The following is a 27,349-nucleotide window of genomic DNA, read 5'->3' as shown; positions in this document are numbered from 1 at the left end:
CTGGAGAGCCTGCAGGTTCCCCATCCCTGCTCAAGGAAAACAAACAAGGTGTGGGGTGCTCCCTAGGGATTCTGGGGGTTCCTCCCGCCATGCCTGTATTCAAAGATGACTGCAAGATCCAGTGTCTTCCAAGAGCAAAAGACTTGATTTCCTCAGTGTAAACTAAACTAACTGCTGTTCCAAATTAATTTGAAGTGGAGAAACTGCAGAAGGAATCTCACCCTTAGAATGAGCCTATCTCAGCCTTGGGTTCCCCAAACGCTGTTCTGCTACAACTCCCAGCCACCTTTGATTCATGCTGGCTGGTGCTGGTGGGAGTTGTGACCTCAGAGGACACATGGGGGGGGGAGCGAAAGCTGCCTAACTGGGTATTTAGCAACATCGCCTGGCCACAGCAGGCAGATGGAACCCCCACCTGCAGGGGCAGTGTATCTGAATGACAGGGAACAAGAAGCAGGGGAGAAGCTGCCCCCATCGTATATCCTGCTTCGGAGCTGCTGCTGCTGCTGCAAACAAAACGCTGCAAAGTCAATCCCTTAGCTGCGGTCAGCCACGGGACTCTCTCACCCGAACCTCTGCCAATGGTTCCTTGCTAACGTCCTTCTCGGATTGGTTGGTGCATACCCAGGTGGGTGAAGAGGCAGGTCAGTGCTGAGCCGACCTCCTCCAGGCAGATTTAAGCTACAAGGTGCAAGCTGGCTTGAGAGGAGACTGCCACTGAGCATGCACAGACTTCCGTCGGAAAGGCAGGGGTCTCCTCCTTGCCCGCCCCATGCTGTTGGGATACCCAGCAGTCTGACAAATCCAATACACCCTCACGCTGGCGATAACTTTTAGTGCAAGGCAAGCAATTTTTTACTTCTGAGCTCATGCTTGGAGGGGTGGGGAGGAAGAGGAGCAGTCCCTCCCCACCCCAGCCATCACCAGGCATATCCCTTCCCCTTAAGTCTCCCTCCACCCCACCCCAGTGGCTATGGGTCAGGAAAGGCAAAATCCCAGCAGCTCTGACCGCAGCAGGGCTATGGAGGGGGTGGGGAATTTAAAAAACCTGGACATTGTGGACTAGTGGCATGCAGAGTTTTGGGGCAGGATGACAGGAAAGGAGAGAAAGCCCATGTCTGCAAGCGAAGTGGGGGGGATCTCCTGGCCATGGGCTCTCTGCATTGGTGAATGCAGCATGCTGGGGAAAGGGGAGAGGGAGAGAGGGGGATCCCCCCCTCTGTTGTTACCTGGCCAGATGATAGCTTCCAGCAAGGTGACCCTCCTAGACAAGAGCTTCAGCTGGGCCTGCTGCTCTAGGAAGCTTCGTAAGCTAATGGCCTGATGGGAGATTGAGAAGAGCAGAGCGGAAATTCATTCACCCTCATTATGGGGAAAGGGTGGAGAGGAGGGGAGAGGGAAAGGGGTCTGAATCTGAATCTGGAATCTTTGGAGGGGTGTGTGACTGCAGGTGGAGAATTTGGGCAGGGGGCTCAGGAGATATAAAGGTGACAATTCCCCCGGTCGTTGAAAGACATGATACAGGATTTTCCACTCTTTACTTATGGGGTTCAGGGGCATGTAAAAGCCTGTGCCTTTAAAAAAAGAGGGGTTCTGTTTCTCAAAGTTTCACGCATAAAAGGAGCTGTGTGCTGGTAGCTAACTTCACCATTGAACTGTAGGATCTAAAAGGGTCAGCTAGCCCAAGGCAGGAAGTTTTTTTCCTTGAAATAAAATAAAATAATAAAATATAATAAAGCTTCCCATTGGTAGACCTCTGTTCTCTTCAGTGGCTGGGGCACAAGTGACATTATTATTATTATTATTATTATTATTATTATTATTATTATTATTATTGGAACAGGCACCTCCAGAATCACTAAGGCGCCACATACTGATTCGCCCAATGGCTCCGGAGGATGCCAAGGCAAGGTTTCACCATCCATCACCCCCTAACAGCTCTCACTTTGCACGGAGAAAGCAGAAGTTTCTCCGCCCTCTCTCGTAAACGCTGGAATTCATGGATACCCAAGGACACTGATTGCTGGAAGATTCAGGTCAGAGAAAAGGAAGTTCTCATTCAGGCAGCACAGAGCTAAACTATGGCACTTGCTCCCACAGAAGGTTGTGACAACACCAACTTGGATTGCATTAAAAGGGGATTAGGCACACTCAGAGGTTCAGGCAATTAGTAGTTACCAGCCAGAATGGCTCTTCCACTGTCGGAGGCAATAAATGTTTCTGAATCCCAGATGCTGGGACTCACAGTTGGGCAGAGTGCTCTTCCACTGATGTTCTGCTTGTGGGGCTTCCCATTGGGACATCTTGTTGGCCACTGTGAGAGCAGGATGCTGGACTAGATCAGCTTCACTCAGCCTGATCTATCAAAACTGTTCTGATGCTCTCACGAGGCTGGAGTCCAGACCCTTCAAGTGTCCCTATTTTCCAGGGATGTCCCTGATTTAGAGAAGCCATCCCAGTTGTCATAATGGTTGTCATATCCTTCCAGGTATAGAAGGTCTGTATTTTGTAGTGTACACCATTCCCTGATCCAGGAGAGACACGCTGCCTCATAATAGACTTTCAAATCTGGCAGGGAAAATCCCCCTCTTTCTTTGATATCAATTAATAGTTTATGTTTAACCCTTGTCCTGCTTTTCCTAAAGATATCCCTATTTTCATTGGGGGGGAAATGATGCAGAAATGACTCCCGAGTTGTCTGAAGGCAATCCTGTACAGTATATGGAAGGTGTTTTTTTTAAAAAAAATGTTTAGTTATGTTTTAATATATGTTGGAACCTGCCCAGAGTGGCTGGGGCAACCCAGTAAGATGTGTGGGATATAAATAGTAAAATTATCATTATAGAATGGGACGTCCCTATTTTCATCGGAGAAAGGTTGGAGAGTATGGGTGTCTAAATCTACATGCTGCTCCCAACTTACAGAGGTATCTCTTCTGAGAGGCAGACACTCCAAATGTCCCTATTTTCCAGGGACTGTCCTGGATTTACAGCAGCTGTCCCGGTTTCTGATTTGATCCAAGAATGTCCCTCTTTTCCTTAGAATGTCCCTCTTTTCATTGGAGAAATGCTGGAGGGTATGGAGTTATGCAACCCCCAAGCTAAAGAGATAACTATGCAACCTTTAGAAGACATCCGAAGGTAGCCTTGTATGGGGAAGTTTTTAAATGTTTAATTTTTGTTATCTTTTTAAATATGTTGGAAGCCGCCCATAGTGGCTTGGGCAACCCAGTCAGATGGCTGGGGAATAATAATAATAATAAATAATAATAATAATAATAATAATAATAATAATAATAATAATAATGGAATAGGATGCCCCTATTTTCATTGGAGAAATGTTGGAAGAGTATGGAGATTCCAATCCAGGAAAAAGCCCTGCTTTCCACCTTTCTGCATCCTCCTCACCTCTAGCACACATCCTGGGATGCCCCTGGAGTGGAAAGGTGGGGAAATGAATTAATGCAAGGAGGTTTGAGGTCTGGTAAAAGCCCTTTATGTCGCAAACTGACCCTAATAAATTGATGGTTGCATTAAAATATCAGCTATACTGATCCAGGGTTGTTATTAGCATTTAAGTTGCAGTCCTAGACACATTTGCCTGTGAGTAAACTCAGCTGAACTGGGTGGCAATTACTTCTGAGTAAATGAGCCTACGATTGCTCAGAAAGTTGCGCTCTCAGTTGAAAGGGAGAGCAAGTGGCTGTTCTCTCCTGCTGCCGCCACCAGAGGGCGCTGAGCTCCTACCTTATTGGAGGTGTAGCCACCAGAAGCCCACCACCTCAGTTTCCCCACACTGAGCATGCTCAAACTGCTACACATGCTCAGTAGTAGCAACTGAAGCCCTCTGCCCACCCTTCGAAAAATTTTGCAGTTCAGTACAAGACTACATAGGAGACCCTGGGGGAATCAAACTGCTTTGACTGCTCTGTTTTGTTACTGTGGTTTTTGCAAAGCAATTTCCCCCAATATAGTGTAGCTTTATATGGTCTTTTCACTAGGACAGCATTTAGTCCATACACCATAGCAGTACTGTTTTCACAAATGCAATGGTTTATATGCACTCTAATATATGTGTTTTTGAACACATCACTCGGCAGTAGAACTGCACCACAAAATTCAGAGAAGTGCAAATTTCACAGGGTGGCTGTGTTTCGGTTCACACATTGGTGTGGACACTGCAAATTAGGTAGGCTTGCCTTGAAATGCGGACGGAATCGGAATTCTTCCCCCACCCCATCCCTGGCTGTGGCTGATGGGAGTTGTAGTCCAAAACATCTGGGGAGGGAACCAAGTCGGGGAAAGCAGAGTTGGATCTCACAGCCTCGATTTTCGGTGAAACAAGAAGAAAAGATGCTACTCTGCAGTAGGAAATTCGGGGACGTGGGCATTTTTGACAGAAAAATACCCTGGAGGGAAAATCTGCCTTGTGTGTGTGTCTAATTCCACTAGATTCCACCCCATCAACAGTCCTTGGTTGTGAGCAATATGGCCGTTCTCTGTACATCTACTGCCAGGAAAAGGAGAGTGGTGCTTATGGGATTGTTTGCCTCTGCATATTCTCCTTTCTTTGGATCATTTGTGTGGCCTTGAGCAGAGGCTAGCTCCGAGTCTGGCCCAGACTAGGTTCATCTGTGTCCACACCAACACCCCATCCTAAAAACACCAGCCCCACCCTGGTCCCGATTCCCCACCTGCCTTGTTTGAGTGCTTTGATTGGAAAATCGCTTTTGGTTAGCAATATTCTTTGAATTTTTTATTGTATCCCCCCCCCCCCCGATTTCATGCTATGCTTTTGAGGGGGGGAATATGCCCCACCCCATTGTGTTCCCCAAAGGCCTCCTCTCTCTGCCTTGACCATGAGCTGGTCTTCCTGAGATCTGCAGTCCATCTCTATCTATCTGCCTGGTGACCATGCTTGGATGCAGAAAAGTTCATCCCCGTACAAGGAAGGAGAGCAATCGGAATAAGTTTTATCAGAGCCCGATGCTGTAAGAGTAATTTTTCTATAAGGATCCCCTATTTGGAGAGTTCATTTTCTATTCCTCTCCCATGACCACTGATTGTATGAGCACAAATAAAACTAACACTGGACTGAGAAATCTTTCTCTGCGTGTGTTTTGAAAACCATGACACTCTACAAGTTTTGTTAAGTTGCTTAGAGCTTCTCTATATAGCAAGTGACTAGTAAACGGTGTTTCCGTGCGCTCTGGTTTTTGTCACGCGGTTCCGTTGCACCAGAAGCAGTTTAGTCATGCTGGCCACATGACCCGGAAAGCTGTCTGTGGACAAATGCCGGCTCCCTCAGCCGGAAAGCGAGATGAGCGCCGCAAACCCATCTGGAGGGCCACAGTCAAAACATCTGGAGGGCCACAGTTTGGGGATGCCTGGAGTAAACCCTAAACAAATCCAGAATGGAGTCCCTAAGACGGTGCCTTGCATGCCCCTTCCTAGCAACTTCTGCAGCCAAGGTGGTGCCCAACATATTGCTCTGTTTTCCTTTGGACAACATTGGCGAGGCCGAGATGGGGATCTTGTCAATTTGGCAGCCTAGGATTCCCATATGCAGTGCCCAGGCTTGCGCCCTGGGGAGGTCATTTAGGTGCTGCTAACGCAGAGGTTCGGCTTCACCTCTGGAGGTGCACTCCATTGTCTCTTGAGACAGACAGATGCATTAAACCAAGCAAAGGCAGGGATATCACCAGGGCCAGATGAAATAATGGCTAAATATTACCACAAAATGAGTGAACAGCTTGTAAACCCATTAAAGGATGCCATGAATGAATTTTTAAAAACAGGTGAAGTCCCAGAAACATGGAAAGAGTCCTGTATAGCTTTAATTCTGAAACAGGATTCAGATATAACATTGGTTAAAAACTATTGGCCTATATCATTGTTAAATAATGATTATAAATTATTTGCATTTGTGTTGGCAAATAGATTGAAAAATGTTCGAAAAGATCATATTCATCAGGATCAAGCTGGATTCGTTCCCAAGACAAATTAAAGATAATATTAGAAATGTGTTGAATATTATTGAATACCTAGAAGTTAGAAATGAGAAGAAAGCAGCGTTGATGTTTATAGATGCGGAGAAAGCATTTGATAACATTTCTTGGGACTTCATTGAAAGGGTGATGGAGCAGATGGGTTTTGGAGTGAACTTTAATAAGGGGATAAGGGCTGTTTACTCAGAGCAGAATGCAAACATAATTGTAAATCGGGTAATAACAAATAAATGTAATATACAAAAAGGAAACAGACAAGGTTGCCCACTATCACCATTATTGTTTACAGTATTCTGGTCCCAGAAGTGCTGACCAGACATATAAGAGAAGATAAGGAAATAGTAGGAATAAAAGTAAAGAAAAGTGAACATAAATTGAAGGCCTTTGCAGACGATCTGGTAATTACAGTAGAAGATCCAAAAAGTTCTCCCCCTAAAGTACTGGTAATGGAAAAAAATTCAAGAGTTTGGTCAAGTGTCAGCGTTTAAACTAAAGAAAAGCAAGACTAAGATGTTATTTAAAAATCTTAAAGAAAATGAAAGGAAAGAAATAACAGAAAGATAGGAATAGAAGCCCACACAAAAGTAAAGTATTTAGGTATATGGTTAATAGCAAAAAATATTAATATATATAAGGATAATTATGAAAAAGTTTGGCTAGAAGTTAAAAAAAACACCCTTGAAATATGGAACAGGATGGATCTATCCCTTTTAGGAAGGATTGCAGCAATAAAGATGAATGTACTCCCAAGGATGTTATTTCTTTTGCAGACAATACCAATAATAGTAGGGACTGCATGCTTCAAAGAATGGCAAAAAGAAATTTCAAGATTTGTCTGGAATGGGAGAAAAACCGAGGAAAAAAAACAAGATACTTACAGATGTGTAAGAGAGAGATAGCTTCTCACTTCCAGACTTAAAGCTGTACTATGACGCTGCAACCCTAATATGGATCCGAGACTGGATCAAACTTGACAGAGAAGAGATAACAGTGGAAGGACAAGACAATAGGTTTGGATGGCATGCTTATTTATGGTATGGGGAAACCAAAATTCATAAAGGATTCAATAATCATATAATAAGAAGAGTGTTGTTCAAGGTATGGGACAAATACAAAAACTATTAGAACCCAAAACACCTTGGTGGTTATCACCTATTGAGGCATTATCACTAAAAACATTGGGAAAAAGGGAGACTGGCCGACATATAGAGAATTGTTAGTAGAACAGGAAGGAAAACTAGAATTGAAAGAATATGAAGAAATAAAGGAACATCTTCAAAGTTGGTTGCATCGTAAGCAGCTTAAAGATATTTTTAAAGAGGACAATAAAAAGGCTTTTCATACACGGTTTCTAAATTCCAAAAGGAAGTAATAGAAGAGAATTAAAGAAAATGTATAACATCCTTTTGGAATGGGAAACGAAAGATGAAGAAGTGAAATCAGGCCACAATATACAATTTGAAGATTGGACCAGGGCCGGCTCTAAGGCAAGGCTGGGTGGCGCAATGCACCAGGGCGCGGGCCGCCAGGGGGGGCGCCGTGCTGCTGTGCCCGCGGCAGCTGTGCTGCACGCTGCGCCCACCAGACAGCCGTGCTGGGAAACGGGGCGGGGGGGGGCCGCCGGAGGGATCTTCGCACCAGGGCGCCAGATATGCTTAAGACAGCCCTGGATTGGACAAAACTTTGGAAAGTAAATTTGAAATTTACGGGTTGTATATTGCTAAGAGAAAACTACATGAAAATGATGTATAGATGGTATATCTCGCCGGTGAAACTAGCTAAAATATATAAAAATGCACAGAGGGAATGAGGTGTAAAGAGGTTGAAGGGACTTTCTATCATATGTGGTGGAATTGTAAAAGAGTTAAGGTATACAGTGGTGCCTCGCTTAACGAATGCCCTGCTTAACGAAATTTCCGCTTAACGAAAGGATTTTTCGAGCGGAGGTTGCCTCGCTAGACGAATTCGTTTTATGAAAAATTCATCTAGCGAATCGCGGTTTCCCATAGGAATGCATTGAAATTCAATTAATGCGTTCCTATGGGCAAATTTTTTTAAAAAAAAAATTCAATGCATTCCTATGGGATTCGCTAGACGAATTTTTCGTTATAAGAAAAGACCCGTGGAACGAATTAAATTCGTCTAGCGAGGCACCACTGTATTGGGAAATGATTTACAATGAATTAAAAAAAATGTTTAAAATAACTTCTGTTAAACAACCAGAAGCCTTCCTGTTGGGCATTTTAGGGCAAGACTTACCAAAAGAGAAAAGGACACTATGTATGCGGGGGGGGGGGGGGAGAATATTGCTAGCACAGAATCGGAAGACTGGAGAAATTCCAACGAAAGAACAATGGCAAGAAAAACGGATGAACTACGCGGAGCTGGCGGAGCTGACACACAGACTCCGAGAAAAATGGGGATTTTGAAAAAGAGTGGGAACCTTTTATATTATATTTGCAGAAACAAAAGAAGACTATTGATCTGATTGTAGGATTTAAATAAACTTTCACAAATTTAGGGATAGGGAATAGGTAATGTAATAAAAGGGAAAATATGATATTTGTAGAAAATAGCAGAACATATTCCCGTATTAAGGTTAATAAATCAGAAATGGAAGTCGAGGGAAGTCAAAAGGGGGGGAGGGAGAGATGTTTATGTAAGCTGTATGTTATAAGTATATTTGTAATGAGAGAAAAGAAAATTAATTTCAAAATTTCAAAAAAAAAGAAAGATGCCAACAACAACAAAAATTGGGGTTTTTTTTGGGTGTGCAACCACTTCCTGATGTCACCATGCTTAAACAGTGGGTCGTTGCCATGGAGGCCATGCCATGGCTGAGCCGTCCTCAACGAATTGTGCCAGGCCTGCTCCCCACAGGACCCAGAGAGTCAGTCCAGTAGCCAGCCAAGGGCTCAGTTGAACCCCTGGATTTTGCAAAAGGCTGCAAGAACAGGGCAAGAACGCCCTAAGCAGATCACCATACAGACCTGGGCAGGGTCTCCCCCACGGTGGCCCCCTTTTTCCTGACCCCTCCTGGCCTTGGGGGGGGGGAGAGCGCAGGGGGAATTTTGTCCTGCTGTCTGTCTCTACTCACCATGCAGCCCAATCATTGTTTCCAAGATTAAAACCCTCTCAGCTAAAATCTTCAAAGCCTCTCGCAGCTGGTGCAAACCCTCCCCCTGCGGACGAAAGAGAGACAGACACGGCCGTGAAGGGGACGCACGTGCGGGGGGGGGGGTTGCGTGTGTGCATGCGCGCAAATACGTGCAAAAGGGCCAGGGTGAGAGGGAGGTGGGGTGGGTGTGAGCTGAGGCTTGGCATGCCTAACCCTCCCTCCTCCCGTTCGCATTTGTTTCAGCCATCAGAAACAATGACAACAACAAAACACACACACACACACCAAGGGGCACAATTGCAAACATCGAAAGTGCATCTATCAAGTATCTACCATGCACCTGCAATTCCGTTAAGGAGTTTGAGCAAACAATATCATTCAGCTAGCACAGCTCGCAGGGAGAGAAAGATCTGGTCGGAGGGAAAAGTGTGTTTCAACCTGAAACAGGGGCAGCTTCCCCTTGCACCCTGGACCAGCTGCCTTATCGCTGCTTTTGCCTGTGGCCCTGCCCACCCCAAGCATTCCCCTCCCCTCCCCAAAGGGAATGTGGTTCTCAGGCTGAAGAAAGGTTTCTCACCCCTGGATTACACCATCAGAAATCTTTCCTGAGCCAGGCTGTGTTGGTACCCAAGATTCCCTGCCTTCACTCCAGGTGCCCGCCCTCTGCCCGCTAAGCTAGCCAGCTGCCATCAGGTGCAGCAGAGGATGCTGTCTTGGCACCAGTGGGTGCCACGTTCTGCATCGTTGCAGGCCGGCAAATGCCTTGGGGAGATTTAACCCCCCCAGGAAGCAACACTGGTGGACTTCCCAACAGATCCAGAAGTTCCAGCAAGCGGAGGGTTAACCCACTGCCAGGCAGTGCTGCGCAATAGTGTTGGACTGGGACCCGAGAGAGCTCAAATTCGTGAAGCTCACCTCGGGCCAGTAACTGCTTCTCAGCCTAACCTACTTTGCAAGGTTGTTGTTGAACGAGGAGGGGGAAGGACCATGTAGCTGCTTGGAGGAGAAAGGTGGGCTTTAAATGCAATCGATGAAGCTGCTTTTGCAAAGGGAGAAAGCTGGCTTATACAGAAGCAGGCTGCTCGGTCCAGCCAGAAGCTCCCGCAGGAAGGATGCCAAACCAAAGCAAAGAAAATTAACGGAAGAACCACAATGGCACAGTGCCCCAGATACTGTGCCGCCTGGGCTTGGTGTTGAGAAGACATGAGCTTTCCCTCCTTGCTCAGGAAGTCAGGTGTGTGGGCACAGCAGAAGCACATGCATGGGTGGTTAGTAGCAGGGGGGGAGGTCCCAAATGCAGCGACCTCGAGGGTGGCATGGATGTGGAGAGAGAGACGGATGCAGTAACCAGATTCCCAGAACTATATCCCTGAGGCCACATTCCCACCATTCCTTTTAAAGTGCTTTGATGCCACTCGGAACAGTCATGGCTCCCCGCAAAGCCTTTTGGGAGCTGTAGTTCGTTATGGCGGCTAAGCAGTGTTAGGCGAGACCCCCTATTCCCGCTCAGTCCCCCGAGTTCTCTGGGAAGCAGCAATGACTGTTAAACCACTCAGAACTGCAGCTCTAGGAGGGGGAGAGGGGTCTCAGCATCCTTAGCTAACTACAGCTCCCAGAATCCTTTGGGGGAAGCTGCAACTGTGTGAACGGGAGGGATACTGCTTTAAATGAATGGGGCCAAACACACAGAGCGAGGGGAGAACAGTCCCTCTCACTTCCACCGGGAAGGAGGGGAAGCTATCCCAGTAAGAGCTAGGAAAGCAACGTTCCAAGTTGGGGCGAGTGAGACAGCTGAACCTAAAAGCAGGAACATCTTTCCAGTTACAAGCAAAAGCACGGTGGAAGCTGCTTGCCAGCGAGTCAGAGCATCTGTCCAGCTCAGCGCTGTCTGCAGTGGGGGTTCTCAAAGCGGTCAATTCTGACCCCCTCCCTGGAGGTTGGTGGGCCTGTACTGGGGCTGAAAAGACCTAGGCACAGAAAAGGCACTTGTGGCCTATACACTCGTACCTTGGAACTCAAACAGAATCCGTTCCGGAAGTCCATTTGACTTCCAAAACGTTCGGAAACCAAATTGTGGCTTCTGATTGGCTGCAGGATCCTCCTGCAGCCAATCAGAAGCCCCGTCGGACGTTCTGCTTCCAAAAATAGTTTGCAGACCAGAACAGTCACTTCCGGGTTTGTGGCGTTCAGAATCCAAAATTCTCAAGAACTAAGCTGTTCGAAAACCAAGGTACGACTGTAGTGGGAATTAGGAGTCTCAGAAATCAAGGGCACGAGCATGTACAGAGTGCCAATGAGGAACCTTTGCATCTAATAAGACGATTCCACAATGCAACAATACTCCTTATCCTTCGGTTTGTGGTTCCTAGCAATGGGGATTAACAAATGTCCATTACAGATTGATTTTTATTGACTTTATTTCGTTCACGTTTCCTAAGAACTTGGGTTGGGGGTCTTTGACGACTTCCTAAGTTGATGAAAGGGGTCCATTAAGTCTGGGAGTTGGGAAGCCTTTTCTGCAATTATTTGGGGTTGTTGTTTGTTTTTTAGACAGGCAAGTCTTTCCCATCCACAGGTGGAGATTGAACCAGATGCCCTACCAGTGAGCTACAACCCTTCCCAAGTCTTCCCCATCAAGGGGAGGGCATCTCTTTAACTCATACTTCCCCAATCTGGTGCCCTCCAGATCTTTTGGACTACAATTTCCATCAGCCCCAGCCAGTGGCAGAGGTAATGCAAAGCGGACTCCTCTCCCCCCTTTTGCACCACATGTAACAACCAACAGAGCAGAGGTGGAATTTACATATGTTGCCCTGCCTCTGGCCATGCCCACCACTGGTATGTAGCCCCCTAGGGCAGAAAAAGGTCCCAATTCCATGCCTCAGAGGAACAGACAGAATGCAGGAGCATAGCTGACAAGTCCCAGTTAGAAAAATACGGGATCAGCAGCAGCGGCACAGGAAGTTGCTTTTACACATGTCCAGACATGCGTAGAAGCGACTTCCGGTGCCGCTGCTGCCCGATTTCCGGTGCCCAGACACGGGCACAGTGGCACCGGAAGAAATCCGGGGGAATTACGGGATATTTCGCCATTCGGGATGACAGCGGGAAACGGCTTCAAAAACGGGGGTTTCCCGGGGAAAACGGGAGACTTGGCAGCTATGCACAGGAGTTCTGGCACCAGCACATCAAGCCCCTGGGCAGAGTGGGGTTCAGTGGGGGTGGCGGCCAGGAAAAGAGACAGGCAGGCAAAGAGCCCTCAGACAAGGATCCCCGGATACCTCCCCCCATCTCTAGACTTTGAGGCATATTCCAAATCAGGAGTGAGGGACTTTGGGCCTTCCAGATGTTGCTAAACTACAACTCTCATCATCATCCCTGGCTGTTAGCCACGTTTGCCGAGGCTCATGGGAGTTGTAGTCCAGCAACATCCTGAAGGCCCAAGGTGCCCGCAGAACTGTTCTCCGTGCCTCATTTTATGGCCTTTGCTTCTGGCCTGCCTGAGCTCGCAATACGATCCAATGCATATTTTACCCAGATTGGAGCCCGGCTACGTTCAGGAGGAATGGGCAAATTTTCTCCATTTTGTGTTTTCTCAAACTTTCCTGCCATTCTGCGATTTAATTTTTAAGCCCACAGCAACTTGAGACTCATTTTCCCCTAACGCACAAGAGTTTTGCACTCAGTTTTTCCTTACACACGCAGAGTTTTACATGCAACTCTCCCTGACGTATTTCTCAGAAGACTATTTTGCCATGGAGCGGGATGGACATTTAATAACAGTAGTAATATCTGGCCTTTCTTTGGTATGCTTTCCCCCACAAGCATATGCATTTTTCTGGACACTTACCCCAGGTATATTCAAACCAAACCAAACCAATTCCCACCTATCCCCGCCCCGCAGTTCTTTAGCATTCATTTGGGCTCACCCTCCAGGAATAAAATTTTGCATTGCAAAATTTGGATATGTGGAAGTTTTGAAGGGAGGGCCGCATTTTCGTTTTCATGTCTTGTTTTGAAAAATGCAAATCAAGGTAGGTTCCACCTTTAAAATGCAGAGAGTTAAGAGGAGATTCTCTAGTCTCCCTCACGGAGCTACAATTCCCCAAATTATCAGGGAATGAGGGTTGATTTAGGTGTGATTACTGCACTGCAAAAGGTAGGACTAGTGGACCTTTTGGGATGCCTTCCAACTCTACAACTCTGTTGCTTAGCCACTCTGGCAATTGTAGCTTTGGGAATGGGGAATTTGGGGGTGGTCCTAAAAAAAAAACCCTCAGCATCCGTAACAAACTACAGTTCCCAGGATTCTTTGGGGGCAATCCAGGACTGTTAATAGTGATAGGATACTGCTTTAAATGGATGGGATGGGTGATGATGACCCAAGCGTTTTGATGATTGGAGCAGATGTTATTTCAAGGGGCAGCAATGAAACAGAGCACAATAATAATAATAATAATAAAAGCTCCTGGAGGCTTTTGCAAGGGGAGACTGGAATGAGGGTTGCCAAACGGCTGGAAAGGGAGAAGAAAATATGGACCCACCCACTCTGTTCTTTCAAAAACTCTCCCGATCTGCAGAAATCAGCCCGTGACACTTTTCGCAGTATGGAGCCACAATCGGTTGCCAACATCTGCACACCAAGCTGCTCCTAAAAGGCAGAGCTGCAGCAGCTGGTTGAAGAGTTGGCAATCCTAGTTGGGATCGTGCCTGAGCGTTCTCGTTCTCTTGCCTACCAGAGGAGAAAGGCAACCTCACACTTCTGGTCCTGGTTTCAGGCTGCATTGGCCAGCAGCAAGAAAGCTGGGCTTATTTCTCCCGCTGTACCATGCAAAGGAAGAATTCAGCATCTCCAAGATGAGGAGCTTTCTTTTTTTAAAAAACACTAACAAGTTTCTAGTCTTTAAGGCTGTGGAAATAGGCTTAAAAGCCCACAAAAATGTGGACACAGAAGATTTACACCAGGCACCCCCAAACTGCGGCCCTCCAGATGTTTTGGCCTACAACTCCCATGATCCCTAGCTAACAGGACCAGTGGTTGGGGAAGATGGGAATTGTAGTCCAAAACATCTGGAGGGCCGAAGTTTGGGGGTGCCTGATTTACACAGTCTATATAGATCATCACGTGGTTTTTCTTGGCAAAAACTTTGATTATCAAAAAAAATGTTCTGTTCATGCAGAATACGCACTGAGTTCAGAGAAATAAAATGTCTGGTGAGGCAGCTTTTGGCTCACGGTGGCTCGTGTCACACAATAAACCTTTAAGGCAGCTTTCCTTCCCCAATCTGGCCTCCCTGCAGACGATTCTGGACTTCAACTCCCATCAGCCTCAGTCTTGTGATGGGAGAAAGGTTGTGCTGGCTGGGGCTGATGGGAATTGTGTTCCAAAATCAGCAGGTGCTGGTGGGGAAGCTGCTTTCAAGGTGCCGCGAGGCTCTTGGCTGTTTTGCATACAGCAGACTGGCGCAGCTACGCTAGGGAGGTCTCAAGATAATAGGAAAGCGCCTTCATTTCCTGTACCCATTATCTCTCTCGCACCCCCCCTAGAAGCCTGCCAACTTGGCTCACGTTTGAGTAGTGGAAACGGGCTTCTGTTGATGAGGGTAAAATGGGGGCAGAGAGCTGGGGATCAGGGCAGATTTTTGCAGGTCCAGCTGGTTCCCATGACTCAGTGTCCCTTGGTTGAGCTAGCAAGTATCTGGGGTGGGGGAAGAGGAGAGAAAAGGAGGGTCCCCACCCGCACCCCACCCTCCAAGCTTACCCAGGTGCCTTTCTCGCCTGGTTCACCTTTGGGCCCCGGCTCACCCTGAAGCGGAAGGAGAAAAGGCATGAGAAGACAAAGGTTTTGGGGATCATGTTATTGCAAAAGAAATCCTTCAAATGGGAAATTGCATTAGACCCTCTTCTGCAGTTGTTGGAACATAGGAAGCTGCCTTACACAGAGTGTAAGGCCAGTGGTACATCTAGCACAGTATTGCCCGCACTGACTGGCAGCAGCAATCCAGCATTTCAGACATGGGGACATTCCCAGACCTACCTGGAGCTGCCAGGCATTGAGCCTTCTGCATGCAAGCAGTTAGACACTCCAGCTATGGCACTTGCCCCCTTGCTGAATTGTGCAAAACAGCATATAACGCCAAAGTGCCGAGTTCAAGAGCCACGTACTGTAACAGCGGGGAGAATCTTACATGCAACATTTTGGAAAAGCACACAGGGAACCTAGTAAGATGGATTTATTAAGATAACTCTGGGAGCATTTGAGTACTGCAACATCTCATTGTCATGATTAGAGATGAAGAAAGGTTTCCATAAGCTGGAAGCGGTTGGAAATTAATAACCAGCCCAGGAGAAAGAATTTGCAACCTCAGGCAAAAACCGAATATCAGTGAGAATTGGAAGGGCTCCATAAAGGCTTATGACCTCACAGAACTCGCATTAGTGACCTATGATATAAACGTATGTAATACAATAAAAAGCTTCATACGGGTGTCAAGGAAAACAAAAGCTTTTTTCTTTATAAGGGTTAAGGACGGAGGGGGGGGAGGCAGATTATGGATGCTGTCTTGGGCATGGAGACAGGCCATTATAATAACTGTGTAATGTTAAGAATCCAGTACCTAGAGGAGGCTTCTCCCTGCCAGACTTGAAATTATATTTTGAAGCCTCCTGTATTTGCTGGATCCGGGAATGGATAAAACCAAAAAATACAGATCTATTAGATTTGGAAGGATATGATAATAGATTTGGCTGGCATGCATACTTGTGGTACGCAAAGGCAAGAGTACATCAAAGTTTTTGAAATCATATTACAAGGAAAGCAATTTTTAAAGTTTGGGAGAAGTATAAAAGATTATTAGAACTGTGATTTTTAAAAAAAAATGATTTGTATGCCAGCCTGGGAACTGAAGAGCTGGGTATAAATGCTTTTGAATCGAGGATGATGAACCTGTGCAGGCCTCACATGTCACTGGACTCAACTCCCATCATCCCCGATTGTTGACCTTGCTGGCTGGGGCTGATGGGAGGTGGAGTCCAACAACTCTCTGGAGGAACCCAGGTCCCCCAGCCCTGCTTCAAACGAATCAATGAATAAGTGAATGAATGAAAGTCCCAGGGAGAACAGTGACCGAGGAAGTTCTCATGTAGTGTAAGAGACTTTTCTCAGAATGTGCAGAACTTCCCTGGTTGCTGGAGTTTGCCACTAGCCACCCAAATTTCTTGCACCCACCCTAGCAGGGTATTCTCTCCTCCTCTGCTGTGCCACACTTACGCGTTCTCCATCGAGACCTTGGCGGCCAGGATATCCTTGTGGTCCCTACAGGAGAGACGAAGGAGGAGAAAAAAGAAAACCTGAGTCACAGAATCATAGAACTGTAGAGTTGAGAGGTACCTCAAGAGTCATCTAGTCCAACCCCCTGAAAATGCAGTCCATGGCTATATGCTTCGGTTCTCCTGCCCCACGAGCCCTCCAGGGACCTGCCTAAAAACCCTTTTCGCTCTTCATCCTCTGCTAATAATAATAATAATATTTTTTTTCCGCCAGCCACTCTGGGCTGCTCCCAACACAGATTAAAAACAGAATAAAACCTCAAATATTAAAAACTTCCCTAAACAGGACTGCCTTCAGATGTCCTCGAAAAGTCAGATACAGTGGTACCTCGGTTTACAAACACAATCGGTTCCGGACGTCTGTACTTAACCTGAAGCGTACTTAGCCTGAAGCGAACTTTCCCATTGAAAGTACCAGTAATGGAAAGTGGATTAATCCATTCCAGACAGGTCCACGGAGTACTTAAACTGAAAATACTCAAACCGAGGCGTACTTAAACCGAGGTATGACTGTAGCTGTTTATTTCCTTGACATCTGGTGAGGGGGCGTTCCACAGGGCAGGCGCCACCACCGAGTAAGCCCTCTGCCTGGTTAAAGCAAGTGCAGGGAACCTCTGGCCTTCCATAATTTGCTAAACTACAACTCCCACCAACCCCTTGCTAGGGCTGAAAGGAGTTGTAAATCAGCAACATATGGAGGGCCAAAGGTTCCCCACAGTGCTAAAACAAGCAGTCAGGATTTGAACCCAGGTCCTCTGGAGAAATATACGAACACGAGAGCCCACCCCCATGTCCGATCCTGACCTGGAGGGAGGTGCCTGCTTCTTTATATAGCTCTGGGAGAAATCCCACAGGGGAAGTTCCTCCAGCCCCACAGTGCTTTAAGAGCTCTGAGTGCTCCACTGAGGTCCCTGTTCTGAGGGACAGAGGGCTGCCACCTCCCAGCCAGCCATTGTAGGTAGGCTTTCGAAAGCTGCTTGATGTGCAGACGTCAGCAGAGGTAATAACAGCTCTATATCTTGTGGAGAGAAGTTCCTTGCTGGTGGATGCTAATCAAACCAGTTCTATTTGCCTAGTTAAGGACAGCGCAGTTTAAGGAAGCTGGAAGCTGATTCTTAGCTGTGATTCCTACATGTATCCAACCATACAATTCTCCGATGCTATGAAACTTGGATGTAAGTCTGAGAGCACAGGATTTTTGGAGGCTGGTACTCACTCTCTCTCCTCTCTCTCCAGGGGTACCAGCTGCCCCATCGGCTCCTGGGGTTCCGGGGCTCCCCTGAAAGAAAGCACCGTCACAGTTTCAAACAAGGTCTCCCCAACCCCGCAAACCTTTCAACTGTGCAGTAGGGTTGGCGTTTTGGCCCACGCCAGACTCCCCTCCTCTTTGAGATTTTTACCCTCTGTGGCAACAAACCCCACACACAAACCACAACTAGACTTGTGCACCCCCACTTTGAGGCTAATTCCCAGGCATCCAATATTCTTTGACTGGAGATGCTGCTGGGCCCTTCTCTGCTGAAGCCTCCCAGATATTGCTGGACTGGGAGCCTTAAAAGGAGTGGGACTCCTGTTTATGTACTTGTTATTGCTCCCTCTTGCTCTCAACTGTGGGGAATAAACCCACAGTGATAACGAATGCATTCTAACACTTTGGAAAGGTTAAGATTTCTCCTCCCATACAGATGTTTTCAAAATTCTTGAATGGCTGTTTTGGAGCCTGCTCGTTCAACTGTTTTAGTTTATGTTAAACTTGAATAAAAATAAAGTCCCCATAATAATAATAATAATAATAATAATAATAATAATAATAATAGTAATAAAGTTTAAGATTTAGTTTGGGGAGTTTTTGTGTTGCATTTGCACTGTTGTTATTTGCATTATCGTTATTTGCATGTATCTGTTTATTCTCGGGAGCCTGTTTGAATGAAAGGTGATGTACAAATAAACAGCAACATAACACGACTTGCATAAGACGCAATTAATAATAATAATAATAATAATACAACAATGGATCTCAGTTGCAAGGGACTGTTCTTTTGCAATTCAATAAAATCTTTAATAAAAATTATTCCAAGTCAGTTGCAAGGGATCTCTCCCCACCCCAAATACCGTGGCAGCTAAGTGTTAGTCCCAAAATACTGGGAGGTTCCAGGCCCTGGAAAAACACCGCCTTCTATTCAAATCATGAGCTCAAAATGCAATTGGGCTGTTTCCTCCCAGAAACCCTTGCCTCCTCACATCAGAGATTAGGGGTACTACTTACATCACGTCCAGGCTGACCTGGGATTCCAGCTGGCCCTGGAGGACCTACAGGGAGAAAGAGGTTTCACACCCCTGGTCAGCAACTAGTTTTTGCTGCTTTGAGAAGGGAAGAGCTGGGGGCGGAGGGTTAAAAGCCCCCCAAACCTCCACTGGAGAGCCAGTGTGGTGTAGTGGTTAAGAGCGGTAGACTCGTAATCTGGGGAACCAGGTTCGCGTCTCCGCTCCTCCACATGCAGCTGCTGGGTGACCTTGGGCTAGTCACACTTCTTTGAAGTCTCTCAGCCCCCCACTCACCTCACAGGGTGTCTGTTGTGGGGGAGGAAGGGAAAGGAGAATGTTAGCTGCTTTGAGACTCCTTTGGGTAGTGATAAAGCGGGATATCAAATCCAAGCTCTTCTTTTCCAAAGTGGCCAACCAGAAGCACCCACAAGGTGGCAGCTGTAACTACAACCTTCCCACCCCACCCTGAGCTTTGTTGTGGCTGTTGCTTCCCACCCCCCAGGGGGCAGGATTTGGCCCTGATCTGTTGCAACTCCCACTTAACACCGTGCGACTCCCTTTCCCAGCTGCGCCTAGCAGACCCGTGCTCTAGTCTAGGCGGAGGAAAACAATTCCTGCCACAGTCAGAAAACACTTCCAGCAACTTTCCTAGAACGGAAAGTGCAATAATCAAACCTGCTAGGTAAAGGTAAAGGGCCCCCTGACCATCAGATCCAGTCGTGTCCGACTCTGGGGTTGCGGCGCTCATCTCGCTCTATAGGCCGAGGGAGCCGGCGTTTGGCCGCAGACAGCTTCCGGGTCATGTGGCCAGCATGACAAAGCTGCTTCTGGCGAACCAGAGCAGCGCACGGAAACGCCGTTTACCTTCCCGCCAGAGCGGTCCCTATTTATCTACTTGCACTTTGATGTGCTTTTGAACTGCTAGGTGGGCAGGAGCTGGGACCGAGCAACGGGAGCTCACCCTGTCGCAGGGATTTGAACTGCCGACCTTCTGATCAGCAAGCCCTAGGCTCTGTGGTTTAACCCACAACGCCACCTGCGTCCCTTAATCAAACTTGCTACTAGAGGCCATCAAGGTATCAAATGACTTGAACTATCCGCCATGGATGGCAACAGGCTGTATCGTTTCCTACCAGGACGCTCGCAGAAAAGGTTGGAAAAAAAGCATGAAAAAACTGTTGTGGTGGTTGGGAATGGTAGGTCTGCAAAGGCCGGCTGAGGCTGAGTGGGAGTCCAAAACATTCAGAGGGCGGATCGAGTCCATGCAGCTCACATGGTCTCTGGATCGTCGGCAAGCCACAAATTCCATTTCAGCAGACAAATACTATGGGGAGGGGCACTTCAAGCGTTCAGGGTGGAATGGCCACCTTTTGCGGACCTGGCTTTTGACAGGTATCTGCATGGTGACACCATCTGGAATATATCCTGTGGTTCTTCTCCCTATCTCTTCCTAGAGTCCCTTTGGGGAAGGGCCAAACATGGAGGTAGGGCATCTATCCGCCTTGCAAGTCCCAGATTCAGTCCCCGATGGCATCTCCCCAGGTACAGCTGGGAATGTCCTCTCCTGAAACCCTGGAGAGCTGCTGCTGGTCCGTGTGGACAATATTGAGATAGATGGAACAATGGTCTGCCTGTTTGCCTGCCTGAGGAAGCTTCACCTTTTGCTGTTTCTGTAGGAAGGGCCAGAGCTCAGAGCATCTAAAGTCCCAGGCTCAATCCCCAAATGAGTTTCCAGGTAGGGCTGGCAGGCAATTCTCCCTGAAACCCCAAAGAGCTGTTTGCCCATCATTCCCCCACCCCTGGGTGAAGATACGGGGCCAAAAAGAGACTTACCCATTGGTCCTGGAAGGCCGGGCGGCCCAGCCGGACCAGTGACCCCTGTTTCAATGAAGGTGTTTGACAGAAGTGGGTCCCCTGAATTACACAAACAGAGAAAGATCAGGGAATAAGTGAGACCTGGAGACCAACCAGGCTGGTTATTCAAAGTATTGGTTTCTATACCGGTTACTGCCAAAATAAGCCTCTGAGCACACACACACACACACACAACCCCAGGAAATGAGCAGCCCTTTCTCAGCACTCAGGCACAAGGGCCACATGCCAGCGGTGGGCGGGGCCAGAGGCAAAAGTGGGCGGGGCAACAAATGTTAAAAAAACAAAAACCTTTCTACACTCCCGCAGCCCTCTTAGTCCTCCACCCAGGGAAGCAAGATCTGAGTTCAAGGGGACATTCCACTCAGGGCAAAGCACTCAAAGAGGGTGAGATGCAGGGCTGCCCAAGGGGGCGTGGCCTGAGGAGAGTTCCAAGGGCCAGGTAGTGAGGCCAGGAGGGCCGTATCTGACTCGCAGGCCTCAGGTCCCCCACCCCTGTGGCCAATACACTTCCCTTGCCTGGGAGGTTACTCACTTTGATCCGGAATGGGTGATAACTTTGGTCCCACAGGGGCTGGTGGACCTGGGGGTCCAGGGGGCCCTGGGAGGCCCTTCTCTCCGGGGAAACCTCTTGCGCCATCCCGCCCGGGGGGACCAGGAGGCCCCTGAGGCCCTGGAACAAAAAACAAAACAAAACAAAACAGCACAATGGTGAGCAATGAGAGCTGAGCCAGGAAAGGTGGGTTTCTTCCAGCACCTGTGGGCAAGTGGTATCCATTAACTTCAATGGGCTTACTCTGATTAGGACTAGCACTGCAGCCGACTCCCAAGTAAAATCACAGACAGGTCAGCAGTAAATGATACAAATACAAATTACGTATAATGCTGAAAGGCCTGTGGGAAATCTTGAATGAAAAGAATGTGAGCAGACAGCCCGGTCTCGATAAAAAGGAAAATGCCTTGGCCAGGGTGCCACCACTGAGAAGGTTCTGCTTCGTGTGGCAAACTCCACGTCGTCGTTATGTTGTTAATGAGGATTGGGGTTGGCATGCATGTCCTGGGGTCTGCTGCTAAAACTGTCAACCCAATTCCTTTCGCTAAGTCAATAGGCCCTAGCCAGCTTTATTGAGAACTCCTGTTTGCCATAGGTAGGTAGCCGTGTTGGTCTGGATCGAAGTAAAATAAAAAAAATTCCTTCAGTAGCACCTTAAAGACCAACTAAGTTTTTATTTTGGTATGAGCTTTCGTGTGCATGCACACTTCTTCAGATACAGTGAAATGGAAGTTTCCAGGCACTTATGTAGAGAAGGGGTGGGGAGGGGTGGGGATGGGGAGGGGGGATCACTCAGAAGGGTGGTGGAAATGGGTGATTGACTGACTGATAGCTATTGATGACCGGAAACGAAATAGACTGGAAAGAGAAGTTGCTGAATTGCAACTTATCACCAAGCTCAAAACCATGGAGGGACCTGGTTTGAACAGAGATATCGGATTCTTATCTCATTATACATGATAAGCGATCTTCAGCCATCTCAACCCTTGCTTTTTCATGCAAAACCATTTGCAGTCGTTTCCGGTCATCAACAGCTATCAGTCAGTCAATCACCCATTTCCACCACCCTTCTGAGTGATCCCCCCTCCCCATCCCCACCCCTCCCCACCCCTTCTCTACATAAGTGCCTGGAAACTTCCATTTCACTGTATCTGAAGAAGTGTGCATGCACACGAAAGCTCATACCAAAATAAAAACTTAGTTGGTCTTTAAGGTGCTACTGAAGGAATTTTTTATTATTATCCTGTTTGCCATGTAAGCTTGGACAATATGTTGCCATGGGAACTAAATAGCTGGCTGAAATAGCTGGATGAAAAAAGGTGACACCACTCCTTCTCCTGATTGGAGGTGATCTTCTCCTTATAAGGCGCAAATGGGGAACCCGTGGCCCTTCAGATGAAACTCCAATTCTCCTCAGCCCCAACAAGCACATCCAACAGGTCAGAAGATGGGAGCTGGAGTTTGACAATATCTGGTGTGCAACAGGCATCCCCATTGCTAAGGGGTTCAGAGACACAGGTTTTTTGCTCCGAGCGGCTTGCAGCTGAAGACCGGGAGCGTGCAGAGACGGGAGGGGAGGAAGCGAAGGGGGAGATTGGATTTGGCAAAGGCAACCCCTTCCCACTCACTCCCTGCTCTCCCCCTCCAAAAAAAAAAATTTTAGCTCAGGGAGGTCCAGAACAAAGAAGTGGGATTTGCGAGAGAGAGAGAGAAGAGCTAGGCCTGGGAGTGGGGTGGGGGGAAGAGGGTGGTGAATGGGGTCTGTGTGGGGTTGGGCTGGCTGGTTAATGCTTTAACTCCAAACGGCCAGAGGCAACTTTCTCTGGGACACTTTCCAAACCAAATAAACATTAAGTAGACCCACAGAGACGGCCAAGTACGACCACAGCTCCGCGTGAGCTCAGATCCCCAGCCTTGTTTGGCGGGGAGGGGGGTTGCTTCCACCCCAGCAAATCCCCCCTCCAAAAAAAAAAAAAACCACTACGAGAGACTTCGAGAGACTTCAAGATATCCGCTACAATGATTGTTTTTCCCCCAGACTTCTGATCATGGAGGCAAACTTCCAAACCATACCCTCCCCGATTTAACATTGGAGACACGCTTCACTCTCGTGTGTGTCCCCTGTAGGTTTTAGACCGGGAGAGAAAGAGGGCACACGTACAAACATTCATCCTGCAGAGGAGCCTATGGCGCACACCACCACGTCACTGGAATGAGAGACAGTGTGGTGTAATGGGTAGAGCATCAGAGTACAACGTGGGAGAGACCAGGGTTCAAACCCCCACTGAGCCACGTGAAGCTCACGGGGTGTGACCTTGGGCCAGTCACTGTCGCCTAGCCTAGCCTAGCCTACTTTACAGGGCTGTTGTGAGGATTAGATGAGGAGGGGGAGAATCGTGTAGGCCACCTTGGGCTCCTTGGAGGGAGAATTCAGTATATGAATGTAATAATATATAATTGGTGGTCCGTGGACCCCAGCGTTTGTGTGCCACCATTTACATAACAAAAACTAATGTAGAGATATCAACATTTTCAAAAGTACTTAGCTAATTGGGAGCTGCTGGCCTAGTCGCTGCCGTTTCTTTGCAAGGCAAGGCAAGCTCAAAGCAACTTGCAACAACATCAAGAAAGGTTTCTTTCATCATTCGCTAACAACTGCAAGATCTATTCTAAAGGAAGCTTAAACAGCCAGATAAATGGATGGGCTGATGAGAACATCTCACAGGGATCAAGAATATGATTAAACAAATCGTTGCTAATGCATAATGAAGGTAAAGGGACCCCTGACCATTAGGTCCAGTCGTGACCGACTCTGGGGTTGCGCGCTCATCTTGCATTATTGGCTGAGGGAGCCGGCGTACAGCTTCCAGGTCATGTGGCCAGCATGACAAAGCCGCTTCTGGCGAACCAGAGCAGCGCACGGAAATGCCGTTTACCTTCCCGCTGTAGCGGTCCCTATTTATCTACTTGCACTTTGATGTGCTTTCGAATTGCTAGGTTGGCAGGAGCTGGGACCGAGCAATGGGAGCTCACCCTGTCGCGGGGATTCGAACCGGCGACCTTCTGATCAGCAAGCCCTAGGCTCTGTGGTTTAACCCACAGCGCCACCTGTGTAATAATAAAGTCTAACAAAAAAATGCATGAACGTAATCTAGAGCAGTGTTTCCCAACCTTGTGCCTCCAGATGTTTTGGGACTACAACTCCCATCATCCCTAGCTAGCAAGACCAGTGGTCAGGAATGATGGGAATTGTAGTCCGAAAACAGCTGGAGGCACAAGGTTGGGAAACAGTGATCTAGAGGATACACCCCCAGAACTAACCCAAACAATACCCCTTAAACCCTCCAGGTGTTTTGGACTGTAACAGGTGTGGGGAACCTTTTGCCCTTCAGATGTTGCAGAGACATCAACCCCAGAAAGCATGGCCAATGGCCAGGGGTAATGATGTAGTTCAGCAACATCTGGAGGGCTAAAGGTTCCCCACACCTGAACTGGGTCTGATGGGATTTGTAGTCCAAAACATCAAACTATATCCCTCCACATCAGGAATCCCCAAACTTCAGCCCTCCAGATGTTTTGGACTACAATTCCCATCTTCCCCGACCACTGGTCCTGTTAGCTAGGGATCATGGGAGTTGTAGGCCAAAACATCTGGAGGGCCACAGTTTGGTGGATGCCTGCTCCACATGATTCATTTCGAGCAGCAGAAAAAGGTCCCTGACTGATTCAACAAACAGGGCTCTCTGGAGACTTGGGAGGAGGGGGTCTCCCCCAAGGCTGCTAGCTAAGTTGTTTTTAGCTGGAAATGCAGAGGATAGAACCTGGGTCTGCCTCCATGGAAGGAGAAGGCGGAGCTGCACCTGTAGAGCAGTGGCTTGCTTCCCCAGCCTGAGGCTTACCTTGTGGTCCAGCAGGGCCTTTGACGCCAGGTACGCCTGACGGGCCGCGGATGCCAACGTCTCCTTTGGGACCCACAGGGCCTGGGGGTCCCTGCGAGGCCAGCCTCCCTGAAAAGGTTTGGAAAGGGAAGGCGGTAACAGTCAAGGAAGGTGCACATTCACAAGATCACAACATACACTGAAAGCACATAACTTAGCTTGGGAACTGTAGTTTGTTAAGGGTGCTGGGAATTGTAGCTCTCCGGTGGGGGGAAACTACAGTTCCCAGGATTCTTTTGCTGGGAAGTTGTGTGCTTCAGACATATGGAGTGGCCATAGCTAAAAAGGGATGTGTTGAGACTGAGATTCACGGCGAAGACACAGCGAGAATTTCAGTCCTTGAGAAAGCGAAAGTAAAGGGAAATTGCTTGAAGACCTCGGATTACAACAGGAAAAGAAAAGATGAATGTAAAATGAACATTTCACACAGAAATTCACAGTCTCCTTTTATCAATCGTCATCAAAGACCCTTCTTCACGCGGCCCTTCCTCAGTATGAAAATGGGCCTTTTCAGAAGTGGTTCCCCAACTTGTGCCTGACACTATTGCTACATATCTTTTGATCTTTTTTTTAGCCATCTATGGCCTTTCTGCATGGGTGGGATGTTTTGATGTCGTTTGTTTGCTTTTAAAAAAACAGAATTGTCTTTCATAATTAATTTTTAATGCTGCTTTTAATGTGTATGCATGTTTTCTTTTTCCCTTAAAATATTGTAAGTCGCTTGAGTACATACCATCCCGTCCAGGTATGGTGGTCCTCAGCCTAACTCTGGGTCCTGGAGAACCTGCTGAATACAGAGGGGGCAAGACGTTACCTGGAGCTCCTACAAGCAAGGCTATGTTAAGAGTGTAACACATGTACACCCAACACAGTGTCCCTGATCTTCCTTCTTTCAGGATCTCTGGAATGCTGCTGTTGAAAGTGCAGCAGCAGAGATCATTCAATTAGTAATCAAAACAAAATTTAAAAAATCCTTCCAGTAGCACCTTAGAGACCAACTAAGTTTGTCATTTTGTAATGTAAGGGTTAATTCTGCTCTTGTTAAAGTCAAGTGGCCAAGAGCGGGATAGGTGGAAGTGTTGCTTAGCAACTAGGCAAAGTGACATGATCTTTACTGAGGCAGCATGTGCCGTGTAGTTCTGGGCAAGTTTTCCTCTGTACGTTTGGTCAAATCTCTTTCTGCTATGTACAAGGCCTGACCTAAGTAAGAAGAAACCTCCCTGCTCCTTTCTCCTCAGATCATACACTGCTCTTTGCTCAGTAAAGTGTTATCGGGATTGCTTTTCTCTCTGTACTTCACCTGTGCTTTTTAAGTGACCCTGCTACCAGCTGCAAGGAGACACAAGGACTTTAAACCCTAGACATGGATTCAATCAGGGGCAGAACTCACTGCTGGGATGAAAAGCCTGGAGACACACACACACAGAGAGAGAGAGAGAGAGAGAGAGAGACAGACAGACAGACAGACAGACAGACAGACAGACAGACAGACAGAGAAAACTAAGCCAGACCCCATTTGTACACAAAGGCAGGGAACATTCTCTTCCCCATCCCACCCTCTGCGATCCAGCAGTTTTGGAAAATGCAGCACACATCAACCCTTTGAATGATGACTCCTTCTAATTTGAACTCAGTGCTCCCATGAGGGCATGACTGGACCACGAAGAAGGAAGTGGGAGATTCAGTCACCCATAGGGTGTAGGGCAGTATATTATTATTATTAATAGTTTAGTCATGACCCGGAAAGCTGTCAGTGGACAAACACCGGCTCCCTCGGCCTGAAAGCGAGATGAGCGCTGCAACCCCATAGCCGCCTTTGACTGGACTTCACCGTCCTTGGGTCCTTTACCCTTTTTTTTACGTCTTAGGGTTGCAACGCCACAAGTTACAACTGCGCTAGAACAAGGGCCCTTTTGCCACACAACCATCTTGAAGCGAGTCTGAGGTCCCCCACCATGGCATCCTATTCAGGCAACGAAAACCCTGCGTCAATGTGGGACATCCTATTTTACTTGTTATTTTGTATCATATTTACTGTTTTTAATTAGGCTTTGTAGTAATTTTGGATTATGCGGAATGCTTTATCTGAGTAGATGTAGCAACCGAGTAACTTTGTTGTTCCCGCAAGGGGACAATGACAATAAAGATATCTTATCTTACATTCTCTGCAAGGCAGAAACGCAACAGGGGAACAACAGCAGTTGTTCACGGCGCATCATGTTCAGGGTTCAGCACACCTTTCCTGTTGGGTGCAATGAATGACAAAG

At 47.5% G+C, this 27,349-nt stretch overlaps 1 protein-coding gene across 9 annotated transcripts in view; it reads right to left on the bottom strand.

Moving 5' to 3' along the window:
- The window catches only part of EMID1 (EMI domain containing 1), a 75,502-nt gene that overhangs the window by 1,592 nt on the left and 46,561 nt on the right, over positions 1-27,349 (bottom strand). The window contains exons 7-16 of one of the 9 annotated variants that reach the window (XR_015947379.1): positions 25,816-25,869; positions 25,044-25,151; positions 21,127-21,264; positions 20,553-20,633; positions 18,721-18,764; positions 17,671-17,733; positions 16,396-16,440; positions 14,887-14,931; positions 9,105-9,189; positions 1,230-1,320 (exon numbers count right to left, since the gene is read on the bottom strand). Coding sequence is in view for 6 of the 9 variants with exons in the window: in XM_035099171.3 (XP_034955062.3) it covers positions 1,230-1,320; positions 14,887-14,931; positions 16,396-16,440; positions 17,671-17,733; positions 18,721-18,764; positions 20,553-20,633; positions 21,127-21,264; positions 25,044-25,151; positions 25,816-25,869 (669 nt within the window). In the remaining 3 variants the exon portion in view is untranslated. The remainder of the gene's footprint in view (positions 1-1,229; positions 1,321-9,104; positions 9,190-14,886; positions 14,932-16,395; positions 16,441-17,670; positions 17,734-18,720; positions 18,765-20,552; positions 20,634-21,126; positions 21,265-25,043; positions 25,152-25,815; positions 25,870-27,349) is intronic. The other 8 variants (XM_088659233.1, XM_088659234.1, XM_088659232.1 and 5 more) reach the window with 8 other exon arrangements.

The sequence above is a fragment of the Zootoca vivipara genome, chromosome 16, assembly GCF_965207765.1.
Source record: "Zootoca vivipara chromosome 16, rZooViv2.hap1.1, whole genome shotgun sequence".
In the NCBI taxonomy this organism is placed as follows: domain Eukaryota; kingdom Metazoa; phylum Chordata; class Lepidosauria; order Squamata; family Lacertidae; genus Zootoca; species Zootoca vivipara.
This window is presented reverse-complemented; position numbering and strand designations above follow the sequence as displayed.